Consider the following 20483-nt stretch of genomic DNA (forward strand, 5'->3'; position numbering starts at 1 on the left):
ATGCTGTATTGACAATGATAGAGCAAGAAAGAAAAGGTAACATCATAAACACCTTAATTGTGTCTGAAGTGACAAGTTGCTTCGCAGAGGAAAGTATGAATTTCCTTCTTCGCCACACATTCACAAAGTATATGACTCAAGTAAAAAAGGTTAAAAGAATAAGAGAAAAGAGCCCACACATATCTACATGAAAGCGCAGGAAAAGCTCTACTTCACTCTTGTGAAAATATGTTGATAACAAAGCATTTGGAGGTCTTTCACTCTCAGTTTAAAAGCTTAATAAAATCTGACAACAGAGATGAAATTAAAACAATGTTTATGCTATTGTCTCATGTAATGAAAAACTTTTCAGATTTATCAGCAGATTACGAACATTAAATTGTTGATGAATTATCCAGCTCTGTAGAATCCCTGGTTGAGAATGCAGTGAAACAGCCAAATACTTTCTTCAATACAATCGCAAATATTCATCGAAAGTACACCTCACTAATATCATCTGCATTTTGTAATAATTATTTTGTTGTGGCTCTCGATAAAGCTTTTGAATTATACATTAATGACAACTCTGCTACAAGAATTTCAAACACTCCCAGTAAGATTTCTGAGTTAATACAGTAGTTAGATACAGCGATATTGTATTAAAAACTACTCAAAAAAATTCAAGTGATCAAGAATTTGAAAAAAAAAACGAAGTTATGGCTTTATTCAAGTATATAAAAGACAGATACATTTGCCATATTGTACAAAAAAAAAAAAAAAAAATGGCCTTGCGCCTAATCAACAATATGCCTGCAAATGTAGATATTGAAATCGTATGAACTCTCCCTTCCAAAGGAGCTAAGATATGTGATGAATCAGTTCACTGAATTTTATAACAGTGAATATAGAATACGCAAATTGGAATGGATTCCAAACCTCATGAAAGGAGAAGTGAGTTTTGACTCAAGTGAAAAAAAATATTTACTCAAGGCTTCTGAAGCTGTCAGACTGCAATATTACTAGAATTATTCTCAATTTATTAATAGTAATCCTAGTCTTTCCAGAGAATATTCTTCAGTTATAGAAATCCATCCAGAGAGTATTCTCAAGAATATTTTTAACAACATGTATTATAATAAATAAGCTCGATTAATATAATAAATAATTAATGAATAACTTGAGAATAATAATTATTATTTTTGATAAGAATCTTCTCTAGTAATTAATAATAGTAATCCTTCGAGACAATGTTCTCAAAATATTTGCTGTCTCTTCCTGTCAAGAAAAAAGGGAATATTGAAGTTTATAACCCACAATATATCAAAGTTTGAAAGCAAGAAAATTAAACCAACTTGGCTGAATTGCACAACTTTTAAAGAAATATGAGTGATGCAAAATTTTTAAGTGTATGTTCATTGAAAAAAACTATAGTTGTGTATTTTAGAATGAAGATGATTATATAAGAATAGCTTCCTTTATCAATCAACTTTGGTTTAATTTTTTGTTTTGAACTTATTTCCGAAAATTTATCTAATATATAAAATTTTTTAAGGTTTCCAAAATTTTAATGTTAAACTTTTAAAACCTCTTATGATGACCCAGAGTCATCAAACTAAAAGTTGTCATTGGGAGGGGTGATTGTGCAAAAATTGCTTTGCTTTAAATGCTTTCGGTAATGAAAACTGATTTATATTTCATAATATGAACAAAATTGATAAAAAAAATTTATTTAGAAGAAAAATGAATATTTTTGATTGTCCTCCAATTTTTATATCCAAGAGAATATTCTCACCTCACATTCATGGGCGTACACAGCAAGGTGCAGAGGGGTGCCCCCCCCCCTCCCCGCTCCCCACAGAAAAGAAATTAAAGTGTAATAATTGACACACAGCACAGACATATCAATTTAGTATTGTGAGTTGCACCCCTCTTGTTCAGATACTGGGTACGCCCTTGCTGACATCTGCTGACCCTGCCAAGCCCATGTTTAGTCTGAAAAAAAAATCAAACTGTGCGTTAAATTCATACACAAGAAGAAAAAATGTTTTCTTACCATTTCATTATATTATATTTAGCCAGTATAGTTGACCCAGTCAATGTTCAAATTTTGGGCTTTGGCCAGCTCTATATATTGATTCCTATACATCCCCATGAAGGTCCCTATGATTCGGGGTCATCGTGTTGGTGTATTTTTTGTGTGTTAATTATGGCCATTTATAATTAGCCATAGTTAACTATAATGATTAAGGTTAGTTATGGCAACCCTAACGATCAAAGGAATCTGAATATTGATATTTTAGTGATCCATATATAGGGATCGATATATAGGTTCCGACTAAAGCCTGAATTTCGGACATTGGCTGGATCAACTGGGCTGGCCCCGTCACGAATTGGCAAACTTCAGGTTTTGGCAGTAACATAGACATTAGTAGCCTCTCTTAACTTCAGGAAATGGCCCCAGGTGGTACAGTGAGTTTTTCCCTTAGCCCAATACATCAAGGAATTAGACATTTTCTTGGATATTATGCTGAGGTGAACTCGGAAAGAAAAGCTGTCTGTAGGAGTGTGATGACTTGAAAAGTCAGCACGCTTGCCCAGTTCACAAGAGGACCTGGGCAGCGTAGACCAGATGGATTTTCTTTACGAGTTCACCTCAGCATAATGTTCAGGAAAATGTCAGATTCGTTGGTGTATTGGACTGAGAAAAAGTTTCCCCCTTCTCCATCTGTGTAATGCCATTTACATTTTGATATGTTCAATACAATACGTTCAATTCAATACAACACAAAGCAGTTTTATAAATTTGATAGAAGAAATGAATGAATACCTGATTCTGTTTCAAATAATTTTAAACATTTTATTTACAGTAACAGCAGAAATGATTTATGACTAACACATCTGCGTTGAAAAGAAAATATTTAAAGAGAGACAGAGTTTTCAGAAGTTCTGTGTCACGTGGTGAGCTCTTTCTGTGTCCTGTTTCTCACTTTGTTCAGATCTAGAAGCAGCTTCAAAGACTCAACCTGCTCTTTTAATTGATCCATTTCTCCTTTTAGCTTTTCAAATTCCTTAATTATGGAAGAAAAATATATTTCTTAATAAAGACTAAAACTATCAAATATTCACTATTAGCATGAATACTGTCAGACAAAATGTAACAAATTTTAATTTTATGAATTCCTTGATTCAACGAATTTGTTTAGAAGTCTCTGTATACATAGCCTAGATGTAAATCTCAACCCCCAATATAACAGTTTCCTTCAATTTGATGACAAAAATTTTGGTCTTATCCGATTCGCTAAAACAGGGTTCAACTATATGGGATAATCATGATTAACAAAATCATCTAAAATCAATTTGATTGCATTTTTACTGTAAAGACAACAATGATTTATTCTGAAATTGAGTTAAATTTTTGATTCTCGTATAATGAAGCAACTTCTCCGAAAAATACAATATCTATATAATGCATCTACTCAGATGCAGATTTATGGTTTAACCGCCTTTTCCCCATTCTAATCCAATTTTCTGCACCCACTCATCCTTCAAATTTGCCGTCCTGAGATATAACCTGCTCAGTCATTGCCCTTGCCCCTAAGTCACTGTTTTGGTCACATGCTTGCACATTTTCTTAGTCACTTGTTTGGTTGCTCACTGGCCCAGCCCTCGCTCTCTAGGTCACTCTTTTAGTGGCTTCCATGCTCCCACACATCTATAGTCTATTATTTTGATCACTCACTAACCTGATCTCTCGCCCTCTAGGTCACTCTTTTAGTGGCTCACTGACCTGGTCTTTTGCTTCTCTAGCCCATTCTTTTGGTCATTCACATGCTTGCAAACTTTTTTGGTCAATTACTGATCTCTACTCTTTGGGAAGAGATGGAGGTTTCACCGCCTGTGGGCATACAAACTTTGCTACCCTTCTCCCATTTTACTGATTGACCCATTTCTCACCTTTCTGAATTTCCATTCCTGCGTTATAGCCCGGTAGGCCCCCTCCCCTGTAAATATACTTCTACGCACACTGTGATGTAATATAATTAGTAAATTCAATACTACATTGAATGATTTGCATATCTAGTGAGTTATTAGGCTGTCAACATAATACAGTACAAGGTTTGTTCAAAAAGTATCCAACCATAATTTTTCGTGCTTGAATTAGTGAAGCTAGGCAGGCGTGGTTTGGTGCACGTATGTAGGCAATCCGAGTGTGTGTGCTTGAATTTTTTTTCTTGCCTGCAAAAGCTGCCAGTCGCAGACAGACCACAGATGAGCGAGGAAGTGAAGGTAGTGGGCCGTTGTAATTTTATTTTTAAAATGGCAGGAAAAACCACCCCTATTGATCGCGAGGAAGCTGCCAATTGCGACACAGAACCTTTTGGTAGTATTCCATGGTGGTGATTGTGCCATGCAGTTCATACTTGTGATGAACCATGACAATGGATTCAAAGAAGACGGTCAGCGTGACTACCGATGGCTATACCATGCTGAAAACACCAGTTCTCGTCTGGTCAGCATGACTTTGATAGTATCTCCTGAAGACCAAATCGTTAGTCAAAATGGAATGAACGTATCCATTGCTAATGTTCACTTCATCTGCAAGTTCTCTGATTGTGATTCGATGATTCTGAATCACCAGTCCTCACTTGGTAAACAACAATCACATTTCTGGAATTTGAGGGCCTACCAGAATGTGCTGCATTCTCACTCTTCATCGATGCTTTCCCATATTTGAAGCGGTAGTACCACTCCTTTAAAGTTGGGGTGTTTATTTCTTCATCTCCAAAAGTCTATTGACACTTGCGGATTGTTTCCATTCAGGAAGCACCAATCTTCACACAAAATTTAATGAAGTAGTGTTCGTGCTATTTTGTCAAAAACGAAAATGTGACGGTGCTTACTTACACCTTTTCATTTGTCTTCATTTATTGGCAGTCTGTTGGCAGGTACAAATTCAAGCATCCTCACTAGGATCGCCTATGCCTACATATGTGCAAGAAACCAAGCCTATTTAGCATCTTTGGTTCACGCACGAAAAATTACGGCCAAATACTTTTTGAACAAACCTTGTTGTAATATTTTTAAAGAATATTAGATTTTTCTAACAAAGTATTTAACTCACAAAGTACAGATCGTTGTTGTTTACGTATTTCTATTAATAGCTCAACTATATACAACTATAAACGAAAACCGTTTTGCCTGCATTTAATACTGTTTTTCCCCCATTTTTAGAATTTGAATGTCTCAGCGGATATTGCACTTAGAAACGTGGGAGAGACAGGGCAGCAAAACTTTCTAATTGGGTTTTTTGGGCACACAGGGACTGTATAAAAAGTTTATTTTAATAACTACTAGCTGATATCCGGCGACCTTGCCCGCCCCGTAAAAAATTTATATATGTATAGCTTATTATTTCTGCATCAAGTAAGAAAAAATTACTTTTATTTCTAATTTTTTTAATTAAAAACGTCAGGCAATCGTTTGTGGATACACAATATCTTTGGTTTTTCCATCTGGTGTGTAGATGTAAAAATTTTTGTGATTACCAACACGCGAACAGGCAACGAAAAACTGTCCGTGAGAAATACAGAGCTCAAGTAGGTTGATACCTGCCATTGCTAACGACTGGCCTCGCGCTTTGTTGATTGCAAAAGCTAAAAGAATCGGGAACTGTAATCGCTTGAAAGTGAATGGCATTTCTTCAGTGATAATTGGGATGCGTGGAATGAAGACGTCTTCTCCTTTGGCACATACAGTTAGAATCGTTGCTTCAAGGATGTAATTGTACAATTTTTTCACGCAGAGTCTGGTGCCATTGCAGACTCTCTGTGTCTCCAAATTTCTTAAAAGCATTATAGGTACTCCGACTTTGAGGGTCAAGTTGTGAGGTGGCACACCTGGAATATCCAAAGAGTTCAGAAATTCTGCAAGATATAGAACTGTCTGCGCTGAGTCTGTGACAGTGTCAACCGATTTGTAAGATGTGGAGTCTCCTGGAATAATTTTTAGAATTTTTTCGTTGATCTTGTTCATCACACTGTCATTTTCCGGTGCCAGAATTACTCTCTCACAGTCACTCATGGTTTTGGTGATTTTGTTGAATGTTTGGGAAGACTTTGTCTCCAAGTTCTTGAACTGAGTTTAAAAACTGGTAAAATCCATTTGGGAACGTAATAAGTCCTTCTTGGGTCTATCTACGGGAATTCTTCCATTGCCAGAATTGAGAAAATCCTGGAATTGATGAAAATTCAGAATTAATGAGAAAAATCCCAGAATTGATGAGAGAGAAAAGACAGGTGGTAAGAATGACATTTAGAAGTGCCGTCCTAACGCATGGGCCTACCTGGGCACAATCTGGTAGGGGTTGGATTCACAAAAATAAATTTGACTGAAATTTTTGAGTGAGCATGTAAATGTGCATGCAAGCAATTTCAGCCAGGTAGGGCTTAAGAAAATTTACTTGGTCCGGGGACTCATGGTGCTCGCAAGACGGCCCAGTATCTAGTCAAGAAATTTTTCTGCATCATTTCAAAAAATAGCATTGTCACAAAATATGTCAACAATTGTTTATTGAATCAAAGATGTGGATAAGAATTAAAGAAAACAATTCACATATAAATGTGTGAAATATTTGTATTAGTAATACAAGATTTGAGAAACATCCCTCTTCCCCAGAATGTGTCTGAAATTTTGGTACACTTGTTAAATAGCATGGATTGGATCAACCAATATAAAAAGATTTACTTTTCTGAAATTTGATAATTTGTATTTGCAACCCATTTCAAAACTCCCTTTGTCATATTGTTAGGAGGGGTTCTTAACCTATTTCAGACACCACCCAAAATCAACAACACGACCAACCCATGGGTCTATTTTGAATTTATAAATGCTTATTATAAATATTTCTTATTAAGAAAATGAGTGGTTTTTGAAATCAATGGCGCAGTATATATATATATCTATCAGATAGGATTGTTAGTGAATTTTGTACGACCTATCTCAGAAATTCCTGTGGCTCTAGATCAGGGGTCTTCAACCCATGGCCTGCAGGCCAAATGTGCCCTCCCCGGAGCTTTTTTTGCATTGGGCTGCCAACCATTTTTAGAAAATGGCTTCTTTACACAGACAAACGATTAAATTACAACAAAAAAACCATTAAAGAGCACTGAAATCCGTGCAACTGTATTTAGAGCTGTAAGGTACTTTCCTGAATCAATAGTAATGCTGTGCTTTTGGTACATTAAAAGAGCCGTTGTAATAAATTTGGGACCTAGAACCAAAACCATTTTTGGAGATACATGATTTCATATATTTTGAGAGGCAAAAAATTTGACATTCGAATGGTATACATAATTACATAAATGCTGAAAAACACCTTAATGATAGAAATAATTTTAGAATTACTGAAAAAAATAATTTCATTATTGATGAAAATTTATAATTAATGAAAAAAACAGTTACAGATAGAAATAATTTTGGAATTGTTTAAAGTAATAATTCATGAAAAAAATTAAGAATTGTTAAAAGAAATAATTTCATAATTAATGAGAATTTGAAATTAGCAAAAAAGTAATTTCAGAATTAATTTTAAAAAATCAGAATCAGGAAAAGAAGTTATTTCAAAAGAAATAAAAAATTAAAATTTAATGAAAAAATTATTTAAGAGTAAACAAAGTGTTCAATAGTTTGGGGATCCCTGTTTATTCACAAGGAATACCACGATATGACTTGGTGGCCCACAAGCTTCGTGGAAACTTTTAATTTGTCCCGCAATGTCTGAGAGGTCGAAACCCCCTGCTCTAGGTCAGTGTTTCTCAACCAACGGACCTTGGCATCAGTCAAACCGAGCCATGAGTGGTTCACTGTTTCATTTTTACCCATTTATATCACACTAGCTATAATACCCGGCGCTGCCCGGGTTTTTTTCAATGAGGCTTTTTTTGGATCACGTGATATCTCCCTCTCTTTTTCTTGAGGGACATACAAACCGTGTCCAAGTTAACCAATATGGCGACCTGCGCGAAATAAACAAATATAGATTTACACAGAAACGTGGAAATGAATATATATTTTTCTTTTTTTAAGGGGCGCTAGGTATTTCGATCCCCCCCCCCCGAACTTCAAGTTATCCGTCTGTCTGTTCCAGCTTCCAAAAATCCTTAGTTAAAGCTGTGGAATTTTTTCGATGCACTTTTCACGGGCTCATAACTAATTTTAAAATATCCTAACCCACATGAATTTATGCAAATAAATATCAAAAGAGACAATATGGAGACATTAATTTTCATACTTGAGAAGATATAAATGAAATCAATGATATTGCTCGAATATCCAACTCAAAAGTATAGGTTTGGCTAATTACTTCATATTTAATCTCCTGGGCTTCATATATCTCTAAGCGAACTGAATATTTCAAAAATCGAGAAATCAATACAATTTTTAAAATTATTGATGTGACAGAAAATCCCACTAATTTCCGCATTTCTACAGTAAAATCGGCAATTTTAGCACTGATTTCTATGAGGATCACCCTTTTCCTAACTCTCAAAGCGATGCTGATGATGATTATGACGTCTATTCAAAAAGCCTCATTACGGAGAGTATATTGAAAATGTGGCAAATCATTATAAAGGCATAAACTATTATACATATACTAACAGGATTAAAGAAGTGACAAGCCGTTGTAAAGGCATATACACGTCTGAAACGCATTGCTAGGGAACCACAGTAACCAAAGTAAACGTTCGGAAAGTGATTGTTGAGGCCCGAAAACCATTGTTGCTGGACAGTTTTTTGCCCATTTGGGACATTTGCCCTGGTCTGACGAAATTTTAATGTAGCCTATCGTTCAAGTCGGGTCCCATTTGGTATATATGCAAAATTTGGCGACGATCGATCTAAAATTGTAGATTTGTATAGAGAACATACACACACACACACACAGAAAATCAATTTTATATATATAGATTAGTGTTGTGTATGACAGGGCCTTCCATTTGCAAAAAAGAAATCAACCGGGCTGTAGGCTTCCAAAAGTTGAGAACCACTGCACTAGATTATGTTGCAACTTTTTTTAACCAATTTTTAGTTTCACAGAGATGGTCTTAAACGTCTGCTGCACATCCTAGCAATTTTAAATAACGCACATGCACACACACAAAAAATGAAAGATAAAATTGTGTTTATCTTTTGCAACTGAAAGTGATGCTAATTCTTCCTCTATAATTTTAGTAGAAAAACTTGAACTTTAAGGTACCTTCTTGCAATTGCTTAAATCACTGACAACATCCAAAGCTTCATCATTATGTTCTTTTTCTTTCTTTTCTTCTTTTTTAGAATCCTTGTTTGGGGAACGAGTCAATCCAGAGTCAGATAGTATCTTAGCGAGACTAATATTGTAACCCTAAAATAACATAGAAAAGTTTTGACGAATATCAAATTTATGTTTTTTGGCATTCAGTTTCTTAAGTATTCCAAGTAAATAAATAAAGGTACTTCAATATTTTCCCTCTTATAGGTAATTCAAGTTAAAAGAGTGAAATACTTACTGAAAATACACCAACTTGCAAGCTAATATTCACCTTACGACCATTGTAACATTACCATTTAAGCTCTGGCGAAAACAGTCCTTTTCTAGTCATTTTTATATTTTTATTACGTTTATATTGATTCCGGGATCAATCGGCGAGATCATGTGTCGCTGATCGGCCGCCATGTTTATTCCTTCTATGTTGCCAACTTCCATATGTCAAAAGTTGAAATAATGTTTTATTCTGTATGATATGCAAATGAGTTTTACTGTTCGAATATGCTAAGTTATTACAGGCCACTGATCCTGCTGTCTGATTGGATCTTGGTATGAGAAGATTCTGCTTAAAGGTCGCCAGTGTGCTGAGAAAGACAGGGATAAAAATTATACATACACAATGATCTAGTGAGTAAGGCATTTCGTCCCGAATAGGTGTGCGCTGGGTAGCACCCTTTCTGTCTCCATGTTTTGGCGATTTGACAGTCTAATCAAGTTCTGATATAGTGGCCCAGGGCCACCGTTGGCTCCTGTTCCTGTCAGCCATATTCATACAGTTCGAAGAAAATAGATGTTGAGATGGAAATGTGAAGCTCATCTAACAGATTAGTGAGAGATACTCAATTAATGTGCAATATTTACTAAAGTTAAGAACTCTAAAAAAATTTATTTATGTTTACTCCTTTAACAGGTTAAAAGTTCTAAAAAATGTAAAACACTTAATATTGTAATAAATCTTATTAGTGGAAAGAAAATTGTGTATTTCATTGTTGTCATTCGCAAATGCCAATTCTATGTTGGGTAACAAAAAATAACCGGAAATGTACTGTTAAACGGTACATTATACCATTAAATTTAGTTGTGCTAAATTTATTCAAAATATAAAATTTTGGACACTTAAAACAAGACAAAGCCCACAGTATTGTTGTTTTTTATATATAACCTCATATTTTTATTTTCAAAAGGGTCTTTTCATTTTGGAAAAGGTTTTTTTGTGTTCTTCTAAAGTCATTCTTCCGCTTTTCCCAGGCTTAGTTCCTCCTGGACTGGAATATGCTGAAAGGTTTTGGAGCTATAGGTGGAGATACGGGGGGGGGGGGCAGCATCAAAAAGGGGGTGGCAGATCTAATGTATATGTTGTGTAGGAATTGACATCATCATCATCGTGCCCCCCACCCAGACTTCAGAGTCTATCTCCGCCTATGTTTGGAGCTCATACCTACAGGGAGACATAGACTTGGTTGAAAGGGGTGCAAAGAAGAAGAGCTATGTGTGCCCTTGTTGGCGCACAGGGCTTGAGTTATGAAAAGAAACTTCTCGTTTTTTAAAGGTGTTTACATTGGAAGAATGTGAGTGTCAGCAATATGATTAAAGTGTTTAAAATTTTCCGTGGGATGAATAGGATGGACCATGAATTATTACGAAATGATGAACCTCTCCGCTAATTGTATGAAGTATGGTTGGTGGTTAGATTCCCCACAGAGGAATGTGACTTTTCTTTCCAATTATCTTCACTCGGTATCCAGTCATCTGTACTTCATGAATTATTAATATGCTGTCGATCGACTGCTTTGACAAGGGGACACCAGTATCAGTTGGTAAGGGACAATGCTAGGTTGTGGTGTCACAGGGAATTTTTCTCTAATAGAGTTGTTAATCAGTAAAATAGCTTTTATATATATATATATACATACCCCCGGGGTAGTAAGTTCTAACACATTTGACACGTTTAAAAAGGTACACGATAACATGTTGGGGTAAATTGAGAGACTATCCATACTTAGAATAAGACAACCATAAATATTTTTTATGTGCATTGTATAATAGTTTTTAGTTTTGATATTTGCATTTTTAATTGGGTTGCTGTACTTAGAAATATATGACATTCATACAGGGTTTAAGCTGGATAAAAAATTCCTTTCGCAAAAAAGCAAAAAATTGGGGCAAAAGCTTTAGCAAAATGCTGCAATGCTAATGTAATGATTGATGGTTGCACATCTACTCTTTGCCTACCTCCTGTACGCATTTTTGCGAAAGTGGTTGCTACTTTTTTCGCATTCTATGATTTTCTTTCGCATTTTGCAAAAAATGCGACCGTAGCTTAAACCCTGCATCCATATTTGTTATGGGCATCTTTTTTTCTCAGCCACCTAGTTGGGCATTTTGCCTGTTGTGGCTGCTCATTTGTATTATCTTATAACATTCAAATTTAGTTTGAATGGAATGTACCAAGCTTTAATGGATATTTACAAGTATTTTTTGCCCAAAATTATAAAACTTATTATTATAATTTTGTACAAGTAGTTTTGTGTGTATTTCTTGATTTATCCATAGTAGCAAAAATATTATCTAGGAGGCTTACACTGATATAACTATATTTTGTGTAAAAAAAAACTTCAAGAGAAATTGGCTATGAACATTATCATGTAACTTTTACATATCAATTAGTTTACTGTGTTCCTAATTGATTCCAAATTATTTAGTGAGCAACTTCTGATAAATTTTTGTTCATAGAATGAAGAACACTATAGTTACATGAAATTGCATTAAAGTTGAATTTTACCTTGGGAAGATGTGTGGTAGATATGCTCATGTAGTGCAGCGAGCGCACAAATATATTTTGATGGTTTTTACACACATATTGGGGCACCTGCTGAGAAAAACTTATATTTTAGGGGTGTAAAACAATATATTAACAAATTCATTATTTCATTTGATAGCATTTCTAATGACATTACAGTAGTAAAATTCATAGTTAAAAATCTTATAAGTAAGCATTTTACATTCCTACCACTGTATATTGAAATGTGAGCCTGGGGTATTGTAGACTTTTTTGGACTATATTATTTACAGATTTTGACTGGTGTAGTGAAAACGGAGAAACCGAAAGAGACTTTTTGAATCATAAATTATATCTTAATGTGCTAGTGCACGCGCACAGCAGTTCCCAAATACTTTTTCTCATGGACCCCCTAGAAATTGTGATGTCTGCCATGGATCCCCATTTATAGCAGCAAAAACTACAGCCATGAAGGACATTCTATGCAGTACTAATAAATGTGATGTTGTAGCAATGTCATTTAATGGACTGCGAAGAACAAAAACAATGTTTCATACTCTTATCGAGAGATGTCACCACAAGTACAATTTTTATCAAATCATACTGCAGTCTACCAACATTGCAGATGTGCTTTTGCATATTAATTTGATTAAAACTTTCTCCCTAAGTAATTTATTTATTTATATTTTGCAACTTAGCATTATTTGTTTTTATAATCCTACAATTGGGACACTCAATTAAAATGCTGTGGGCCTCTGAGGATCCAGGAACCCCTAATTGGGAACTGCTGTGCTAGTGCATTAGTTAATATTTCTACACAGTCGAACATTCTTATTATACAAAAAATAAATAAATACAACTTCCAGTAATCTAACGAAAAGCTCACTTTTTCACTGATGTATCCCATTTTATAATCTGTCCATAAATGATCCCATTCTTTTTGCAGTTGGGGACTAAGTCTCGGATAAACGAGGAAAGAATCATTATGACATAGCAATCTGGTGGTGAAGATTGCGAAGTAACTGCAGCTATTCGGTTCGGTGACATTTAGCAATTCGTTTTTCTTACCACACTGTAACACTACCTATAAAAAATTGAATTTTATCAAGACTTGAGTCGTATTAAATGTATATAATTGTATTTCAGCCTCAAATTTTTGAAGCAGTACATTTTTATTTTTTATGACATGGGAAGGATTAGGTTAAAAAAAATGCATTTCTTTTGAAATTTTTCCTCTTTTTCTTTTTTGCTGGAATTTATGTGGTTATGGGATTTTAGGATACAGCATGCACTTCTTTCTTTTACTTAATTTTTCCCCTTGAAATCAAAGAAAATAAACAGGTTTTTGGTTCCTATCTCTACAACCAAATAGTCTTCAGTTATACATGCTAAGCTCCAACATGACCAGAACTAATGCATAAATGTTTTATGCATCTTCACTCATCATTGCAATTTTACATATCTCACAAATTATAAGAAACTTATCATTTTCCCCAAAAGGAAGGAAGATGTTATTAATTTATTGATATTATAATTATAACAAGTAGTGGAATGGCGACAGGGTAACATTAGAATGTTGGCTCAGTTGTTATTGTCATGTATGTTTCTGCTGGAAAGGTTTTGTTAGGTCCTTGATGTAGTATCCTATCACTAAACATCATGCATAGCTTAGAGCAGGCATCTTCAACCCATTGCTCACGAGCACCCAGAGTGCTTGATGTTTGTGTTAAATTTTGTGCTCACGAGCACTTGACCAATGTTGCAATTGAACATCATGTACAAATCATGTTCTAGGATTGAAATAATCCTGATTTCATACAGTCATATGTTGAACTTGCAAAAATTGTGCTCTTCTTTTGATGATGGATACAGGCAGTGCTCGTGACTAGAAAAAGGTTGAAGACCCCTGGCTTAGAGGGAAAGAATGGTCGGAGGCTGTCTTTAATCATGTTAAAATTTTACTCAGCATATCATATATCAAGTGTGTTGGGAGTCGACAACTAAATGTGATATAATGAGGACTTTATTTAGGCTCTAAGGTTAGCTTATTTTTTAACAAAGGTTCTAATGTAAGAGCAAAATATCTGAGTGTAATATAACAAGGGGTTACTATAATATAAATATTAAAGTACATAAAGTGTAAGAAAGCGTGACACTCACTTCTACAGATCTATCCACATCTCCACAAGTATCCCCATTAGTTAGAACCATACTAACAAATGCATTGTTTTCAATTTTCCAATGACCCCATACTCTGAAAATGATAGAAGAATGAAATTAGTTGCATTTATGGAAATGAATTGTCCCATTATCATTGTACTTGGTGAATTGATGTCAAAGCTTCCTGAGAAACATGACAACTGAATAACCAAACATGAAAAATAACATACAATAAAGATACAATACATTGTGGCTTACCCGAGAACCCCTTGATAAGCATTCCACCTAGGAACCGTCTCATACTGCGTCATATTCTGAAAAGGGCAAAGTACATACTCGTACCTAGAGAAGAAATTATATATTAACTATTGTAATTAACAGCATCGATTAATTATAACAAGGGGAAAATATGAGAGTTAATATTACCTGTCTATGGTTGTGTTATAGCATTTGCCGATAAGTTGTTTCAGTAACAATGGACCACTGAAATTCGCTGGCTTTATTTTCGCAACCAACTGCAACTGATTTGAGGATGCTGATAAGTTATTTGCGAAATATCTAAGTAAATAAAAAAAGGAAGATTACTTTCACTTTTAAACTAACCATTCTAAACAAATTTAATTAACAATTATGTTTTCATGGGGATATAATTCCGTTCAAAATATGACCAGCAATTTTTTTTTCAAGGTCCAAGAGAACTAATATGGCTCACACATATCTGAGCATTGTCACTAAGCCTCAATTTTTTAACCTGCAATCACACACACAACCCAAGGGACTTCAACAAAACTTTCATATTAATTTGTTGATAAATTTGTGGTGCAGAAAATATCAAGGGTGATCCCTGAGCCACTGGTTAGAGCCTTGAGAGCCTACCTTTTGGACAGCATGAGAACTAAACTTGCAAAAGGACAAGTTTATTCCCATGACAAGAATTCTTTCATTTCAGGGTATGGAGGACCCATCTTCTAGATCCAACTCCACTTTCAAAAGCCTTGATTAAAATTATGCTGATAAATACAATGGAACCACCCATACTGGAGGACAGGCCTCTTTAGTGGATTTCTCCTCTCCCCCTTTTTTCAGGGATGGGATTAAAAATGTATTTTACTGTCCATTAATGGACACTCCACGTTAGAAGACAAAATTTTCGGTCCCAAGGGTTTCCGTTATGGAGAGGTTCTACTGTAGCAGTAATGTTATGAAAAATTCAATGCACTTGCATACACATGGGATGAAGATTTTTTTTTGCAAAATTGTTATTCATTGCATCATGGCAAGCCAACCCATGACCGCGGTTTTTCACAAAATATTTTGGGTCTCTCTCTCTCTCTCTCTCTCTCACACACACACATACACACACACACATATGCAGCTCACGCACATTCCTCTGTAAAATTTCAAATGAATTGGTACATGTCAGAATGTGTGTATTCTGAGTATATACGTGGCCCCCAAATGTATTTATGTTGTCACAGTTGGGCTTTTCTTTTTTTTTCTTCTGGTGTTGCCATCCAGCTTTTATATTTTTGAGTGAAGATGGTAAAAACTTCTTTAATACTACAAATCAGTGACTGTTCATAAAAATAATTTTCAACAGGGAAGAAAAATTTTAACATTTCTCTAATTTATTTGTAATTTTTTTTGCAAAATTGTTATTCAATGGGAGGTGTCCCATATGACCAAAATGCCTTGTCTTTTGATGGAATTCCTTGCTGTCTTCCCCCCCCCCCTCCCATGGCAACCTAAATGAGAACAATGGTAAAAAATTAGTAGCACATGATAAAATTTATATTATATGGTCTCTGAGATTTATTATAATGCATGTGGAAATTTCACGTGTTTGAGAGTGAGAGCGGCCCTTTCCCATAGATATATAATAGATATAATTAGAGAATTCATTAAAAAATGAATGAATATTTTTACCCATAGTTTGCTGAATCCTCTATAATTCTCATTTTTATTTTTCCAGTGAATGTTATCGCAGGCACTGCAGGAAAGAAAACATAAATAAGAATTAAATAGTCATTTTTTAAAATTCATAAACCATTCTTTTTATTATATTAAAAAAAAAAAAACATGCATGTGGCGTAGTTTATTGTTGGACAAACTATTCATTGGCTATCCCACCCATTGTGTATAAACTAGGGCTACACACTTTATCGCCCACCAACTCTGGTCATATTGTCTTGTTGGCAATTTACTACCAATCGAGTTGGGCTGTAAATGAAGGCGCCATCTATCGGTGGTCATCTTAGGTCTGTTTTAGCGAAAGAACATTGTTACCTATATTCTATCTCCAGGATCGAACCCGCAAACCTGACAGCAACCTTCCTGGTGGTAGACGAGCATCTTACCACTGCACCAGTTGGTTGCAATATATGAAATGGGAATCAATTAAAATATTTAACTGGCTAAATATCGGAATAATCGAGAACTTTTATCCCATTAATCAAATTTTAATTGAATATTTTTCTTAACCATATAATATTAATAGATGCTATAAAAATATATATTTTATTAATTTCACATACCTATTTGCTAGATGTGAACAAATATACCTAGAAATACTTCAATTAAGAAATTAAGGCTGCCAGCTTTTTTGAAGCAATTAAATATGCTGGAGAATGCCGGAATTCGTGGTGAACTATTGCGGTGGTTCGAGATGTACTGTTATGGACGAATACAGGCAGTCTATATAGAAAATGAAAAAAGTGATTACCTTGAAATAAAAAAAGGAATACCTCAGGGAACAGTACTTGGCCCCACACTTTTTCTGATATATATAAATGAATTATGCCTTCTAAATTTGCATGGTAGAATAGTGTCTTTCGCGGATGACACCGTATTATATGTTGAAGGTAAAAATATTTCTCATTTGATAACTGAAGTTGAAGATGACCTTAGACAGATTAACACATGGCTAACAAAAAATAAATTACTTCCAAACGTAGAAAAAACAAAATTCATCTGTCTAAAAATTAGAGATATTAAACCAGAAACTCCAATATCACTAAGATTACACGTTTGTAAATACCCCTCCCCCTCCCAAATTTGTTCTTGCAGTCACATAGAAAGAGTAAGAGAATATAGTTATTTAGGTGTAGTTATACAAGACGACCTAAAATGGAATAGCCATTCTAACAATGTTTGTAATACGATAAGAAAACAAATTGCAGCTTTATATAGATTAAGAAACATTGTAAGTCCGGAACTCCTTAAAACAATTTTCTACGCCTGGATCCAATCAAGAGTAACTTACGCTATTACAGTGTGGAGAGGTGCCTATCACGACAATATTAAGAACTTAAATAACATCTATAATCGCATAAAACGTAAGGTAATGTTATTTAATAATCCAGATCTACTGAAATCAGAAATTTTAATACTTGATCTAAGACAAATTTATGCGTATAAAATGATAATTTTTATGACTAAAAACCATAATTTATTTCTTAAAACTAATAACGATAGAACCTCAAATAGATACAACTTCTTGTATATAACTCCAAAAACAAACAAATACCTTGTTCAAAAAAGTATAAATTACCTAGGACCAACTATTTGTAACAAATTCGGAAAAAAATTATCAGACCTTAGAATAAATAAACATCTCAAGAAAGAAATCTTCACATTCTCAAACTCTATAACGAATTTTGAAAGGTTTATTGAAAATATAAATAGGTAACCAAGGAAAAATTTGAAATATCTAGAAAAAAAAAATGAATGAAATGAAATATAAATCGAGCGTGCCGTTTATTATATATAATATTTATTAAGCTCTAGGACGGACCAAATGGGTCCCTAAGAGCTGCATAGTGTATGTTTTGTTTTTTGTTCTGTTGTCTTTATTTTATTTTGTATATCTGTGTCCATGTATTTATGTGTGCTGTTTTGAATTATTAATAAAAAAAAAATTATTAATAAAATATGCTTAAGTTAATTATACTCCGTCAAAACCTGGAGTTTCTTCACTTGTATCAAAAAAAATTGTTTACTTTAGGTTAGTTACTGATTTCGGAACTACTTTCAATAATTTCTGTTGATTGTTTCCCCCAATATAGAAACAGTGCCATCTTAACGCCTAGGCCTACCTGGGCATGGTCTGGGGGATTTGAGAGAAGAGAGGCCTAAGAAAAATAAGTAGTTGAATTTTTTGAGAATTTGCCAGGTAGGGCCTCAGAAAAATCACTTTGCTTGGCCTTTCCCCCCCCCCCCCCCCGATGCTCTGTATAAAAACTCCTCTCAAATGGTACTTGTTCGTGCATGAGCGGAGAGATTGCTCCCCTTCCTCCAGTGTCAAAGGTGGAGCCTACTGATCTAATGTATATGCATAATATGAATTGACATCATTATCATGCCCCAGACTCTCACCTCTATCTCTGTATATGGTTTCGTGAAACAAATTAAGTTAAATTACAATTTTTTTAAGCAAATCTAATTGGATTGATCAACTCAACTAAAATTTTTGACTGTGATTAACATTGGGTCGATTAATCGAACCAGCCCTTGTATAAAGTTCATTATTATTGAACATGGTCGACATTTTCCCATCAAGTGCTTATTCTATTGCGAAGGGGCTACTTTTGTTATTGCCAAGAGAATGTAATGGGGTGGAGCAGAGGCTTCGGTGTTACCTTTTTTATAACCAATAACTACCAAAAAGTTGCACCAAAAACTATGTATTTTCTGCTGTTCTTAATGATATGGCCATACTACATAATATTTATACAGGACATGAGTAGGCTGACCATATTTCCTTGGGGAAAATACAGGACATTGCCAAATGATCATTACAGCATGAATGATAATGAAAGCGAGAGGGGATGATGCCAATATACATATACCGGCTCAGCAGGGTTTAAGCTACGGGCGCATTTTTCGCAAAATGCGAAAGAAAATATTAGAATGCAAAAGAAGTGGTAGCCACTTTTTGCAAAAATGCGTACAGGAGGTACGAAACGAGTAGACATCCAACCATTACATTATCATTGTAGCATTTTGCTTAAGCTTTTCTCCAAATTTTTGCAAAAGGAATTTTTTTTATCCAGCTTAACCCTGCGGCTCAGTCGTTGATGTGCCCACAGACCTTGTGCCAACAAAATGAATGGTCACACACAGCAAGAAATTTCGTTCGGCGGGGGGGGGGGGGTATAATATTCAGAGCACTCTACAAATAATGCATTTTCATTTTCTCACATTTCGGAAGGGGGGCACACTCCCATGTTTCCCCCCCCCCCTTGCTAGGCCCTTGGTCACACAGAAGCGGCAGTGCCGTCTTAACGCATGGGCGACCTCAGAAAAAAGAAAAGTTGAATTTTTCAGGTAGGGTCTCAGAAAAATCACTTGGCCCAGGGGCCCATGATACTCTTAAGATGGCTCGGAGGGGCGGCTCTTTGGCCACCAGGTCCTAGTTGAAAGGGCAAAAAAAAGCAATTTTATTGTTGAATTTTAAAAAGGTGGGGGGGGGGGGGTGTCAAAAAGGTTCCTCAAGTCGCCCCTGTGACCGTAGCCTCCTTGTTATAATAAAATATGGGCCACAGATCCCTTCTGCCAATAAATAGGAGGATATGGACCCCTTTTCAGAATAATATTCAGAGCACTCTACAAATAATGAGTTTTCTCATCCAAGTTTGAGGGTCCTCTCTGAAGGCTTCTCAAGGACCCCCCTCCCCCCAATGGCCTTATAAGGGCAAGGCTGACTAGACTAGCCCTGGGGCCCAGAAAGATTATATTTTTTTGTTGTTTCTCACAAAAAATTCACTATAGTGGGCATAGGGAAGCCTGTGGACCCTTGCTTGGCTTATGGCATTATTTTGAGATATAAATTTTTGGACAAGAAGCCATTTTTGAAGTTGACAAAATGATTTTAACACGTGGTTATTCAAAAATTCAATTAAATAGGGGAGGAAAAAGTCTATATCACCTGTCATGGCGATGAGGAAAAATAATAACTTTGTGTCCTCCATCCTCAATGCGTCGAATAATCAAAGACGAAGACGCGTCCACATGCCCTCGATTATTCACGCGATTATTAACACTATAATTTTAAATAAACTGGTGAAACTCTCCGGCTGCCTCCATTTTGTTTGTTAGTAAACAAATAAAGCGTTGCTGCATTCATGCTATAGTGTGCCTCTAAATTATTAGATGGCAGCACGAACTTGATGCTCAGAACAGATGATGGCGATAATATATGTGAGCGAAATGATCTCATTGACCATATTTTATCGAAACAAAAAGGGACATCGCCAGTTC

The 20483-nt window shown here is 35.2% G+C and overlaps 1 protein-coding gene across 1 annotated transcript; it reads right to left on the bottom strand.

Annotated features, from left to right (window-relative positions):
* Positions 1 to 2810: 2810 nt before the first annotated feature.
* On the bottom strand, positions 2811 to 20335 carry LOC149081786 (N-acetylglucosamine-1-phosphotransferase subunit gamma-like). The gene is made up of 8 exons (XM_089235556.1): positions 20152 to 20335; positions 16152 to 16215; positions 14652 to 14783; positions 14484 to 14567; positions 14226 to 14319; positions 12952 to 13149; positions 9236 to 9382; positions 2811 to 3047 (listed from the first exon to the last, which is right to left on the bottom strand). The coding sequence occupies exons 1-8, from the start codon at positions 20192 to 20194 to the stop codon at positions 2931 to 2933; spliced, it is 879 nt and encodes a 292-aa protein (XP_089091682.1). The 5' UTR covers positions 20195 to 20335; the 3' UTR covers positions 2811 to 2930.
* Between the last annotated feature and the right edge of the window lie 148 nt (positions 20336 to 20483).

This window comes from Pholcus phalangioides, unplaced genomic scaffold, assembly GCF_987345545.1.
Source record: "Pholcus phalangioides strain wild (caught in Gottingen) unplaced genomic scaffold, Ppha-v1.0 ptg000009l_1, whole genome shotgun sequence".
Classification (NCBI taxonomy): Eukaryota; Metazoa; Arthropoda; class Arachnida; order Araneae; family Pholcidae; genus Pholcus; species Pholcus phalangioides.

Excerpts from the sequence above, each read along its gene's own strand:
- LOC149081786 (XM_089235556.1), bottom strand. The coding sequence starts at position 20,194 with ATGGAGGACACAAAGTTATTATTTTTCCTCATCGCCATGACAG. Across the intron at positions 13,150-14,225 it reads ATGTGGATAGATCTGTAGAA|GTAGTGTTACAGTGTGGTAA; the intron begins GTGAGTGTCACG and ends AATTTTTTATAG. Across the intron at positions 3,048-9,235 it reads ATTTAAGCAATTGCAAGAAG|GAATTTGAAAAGCTAAAAGG; the intron begins GTACCTTAAAGT and ends TCCATAATTAAG.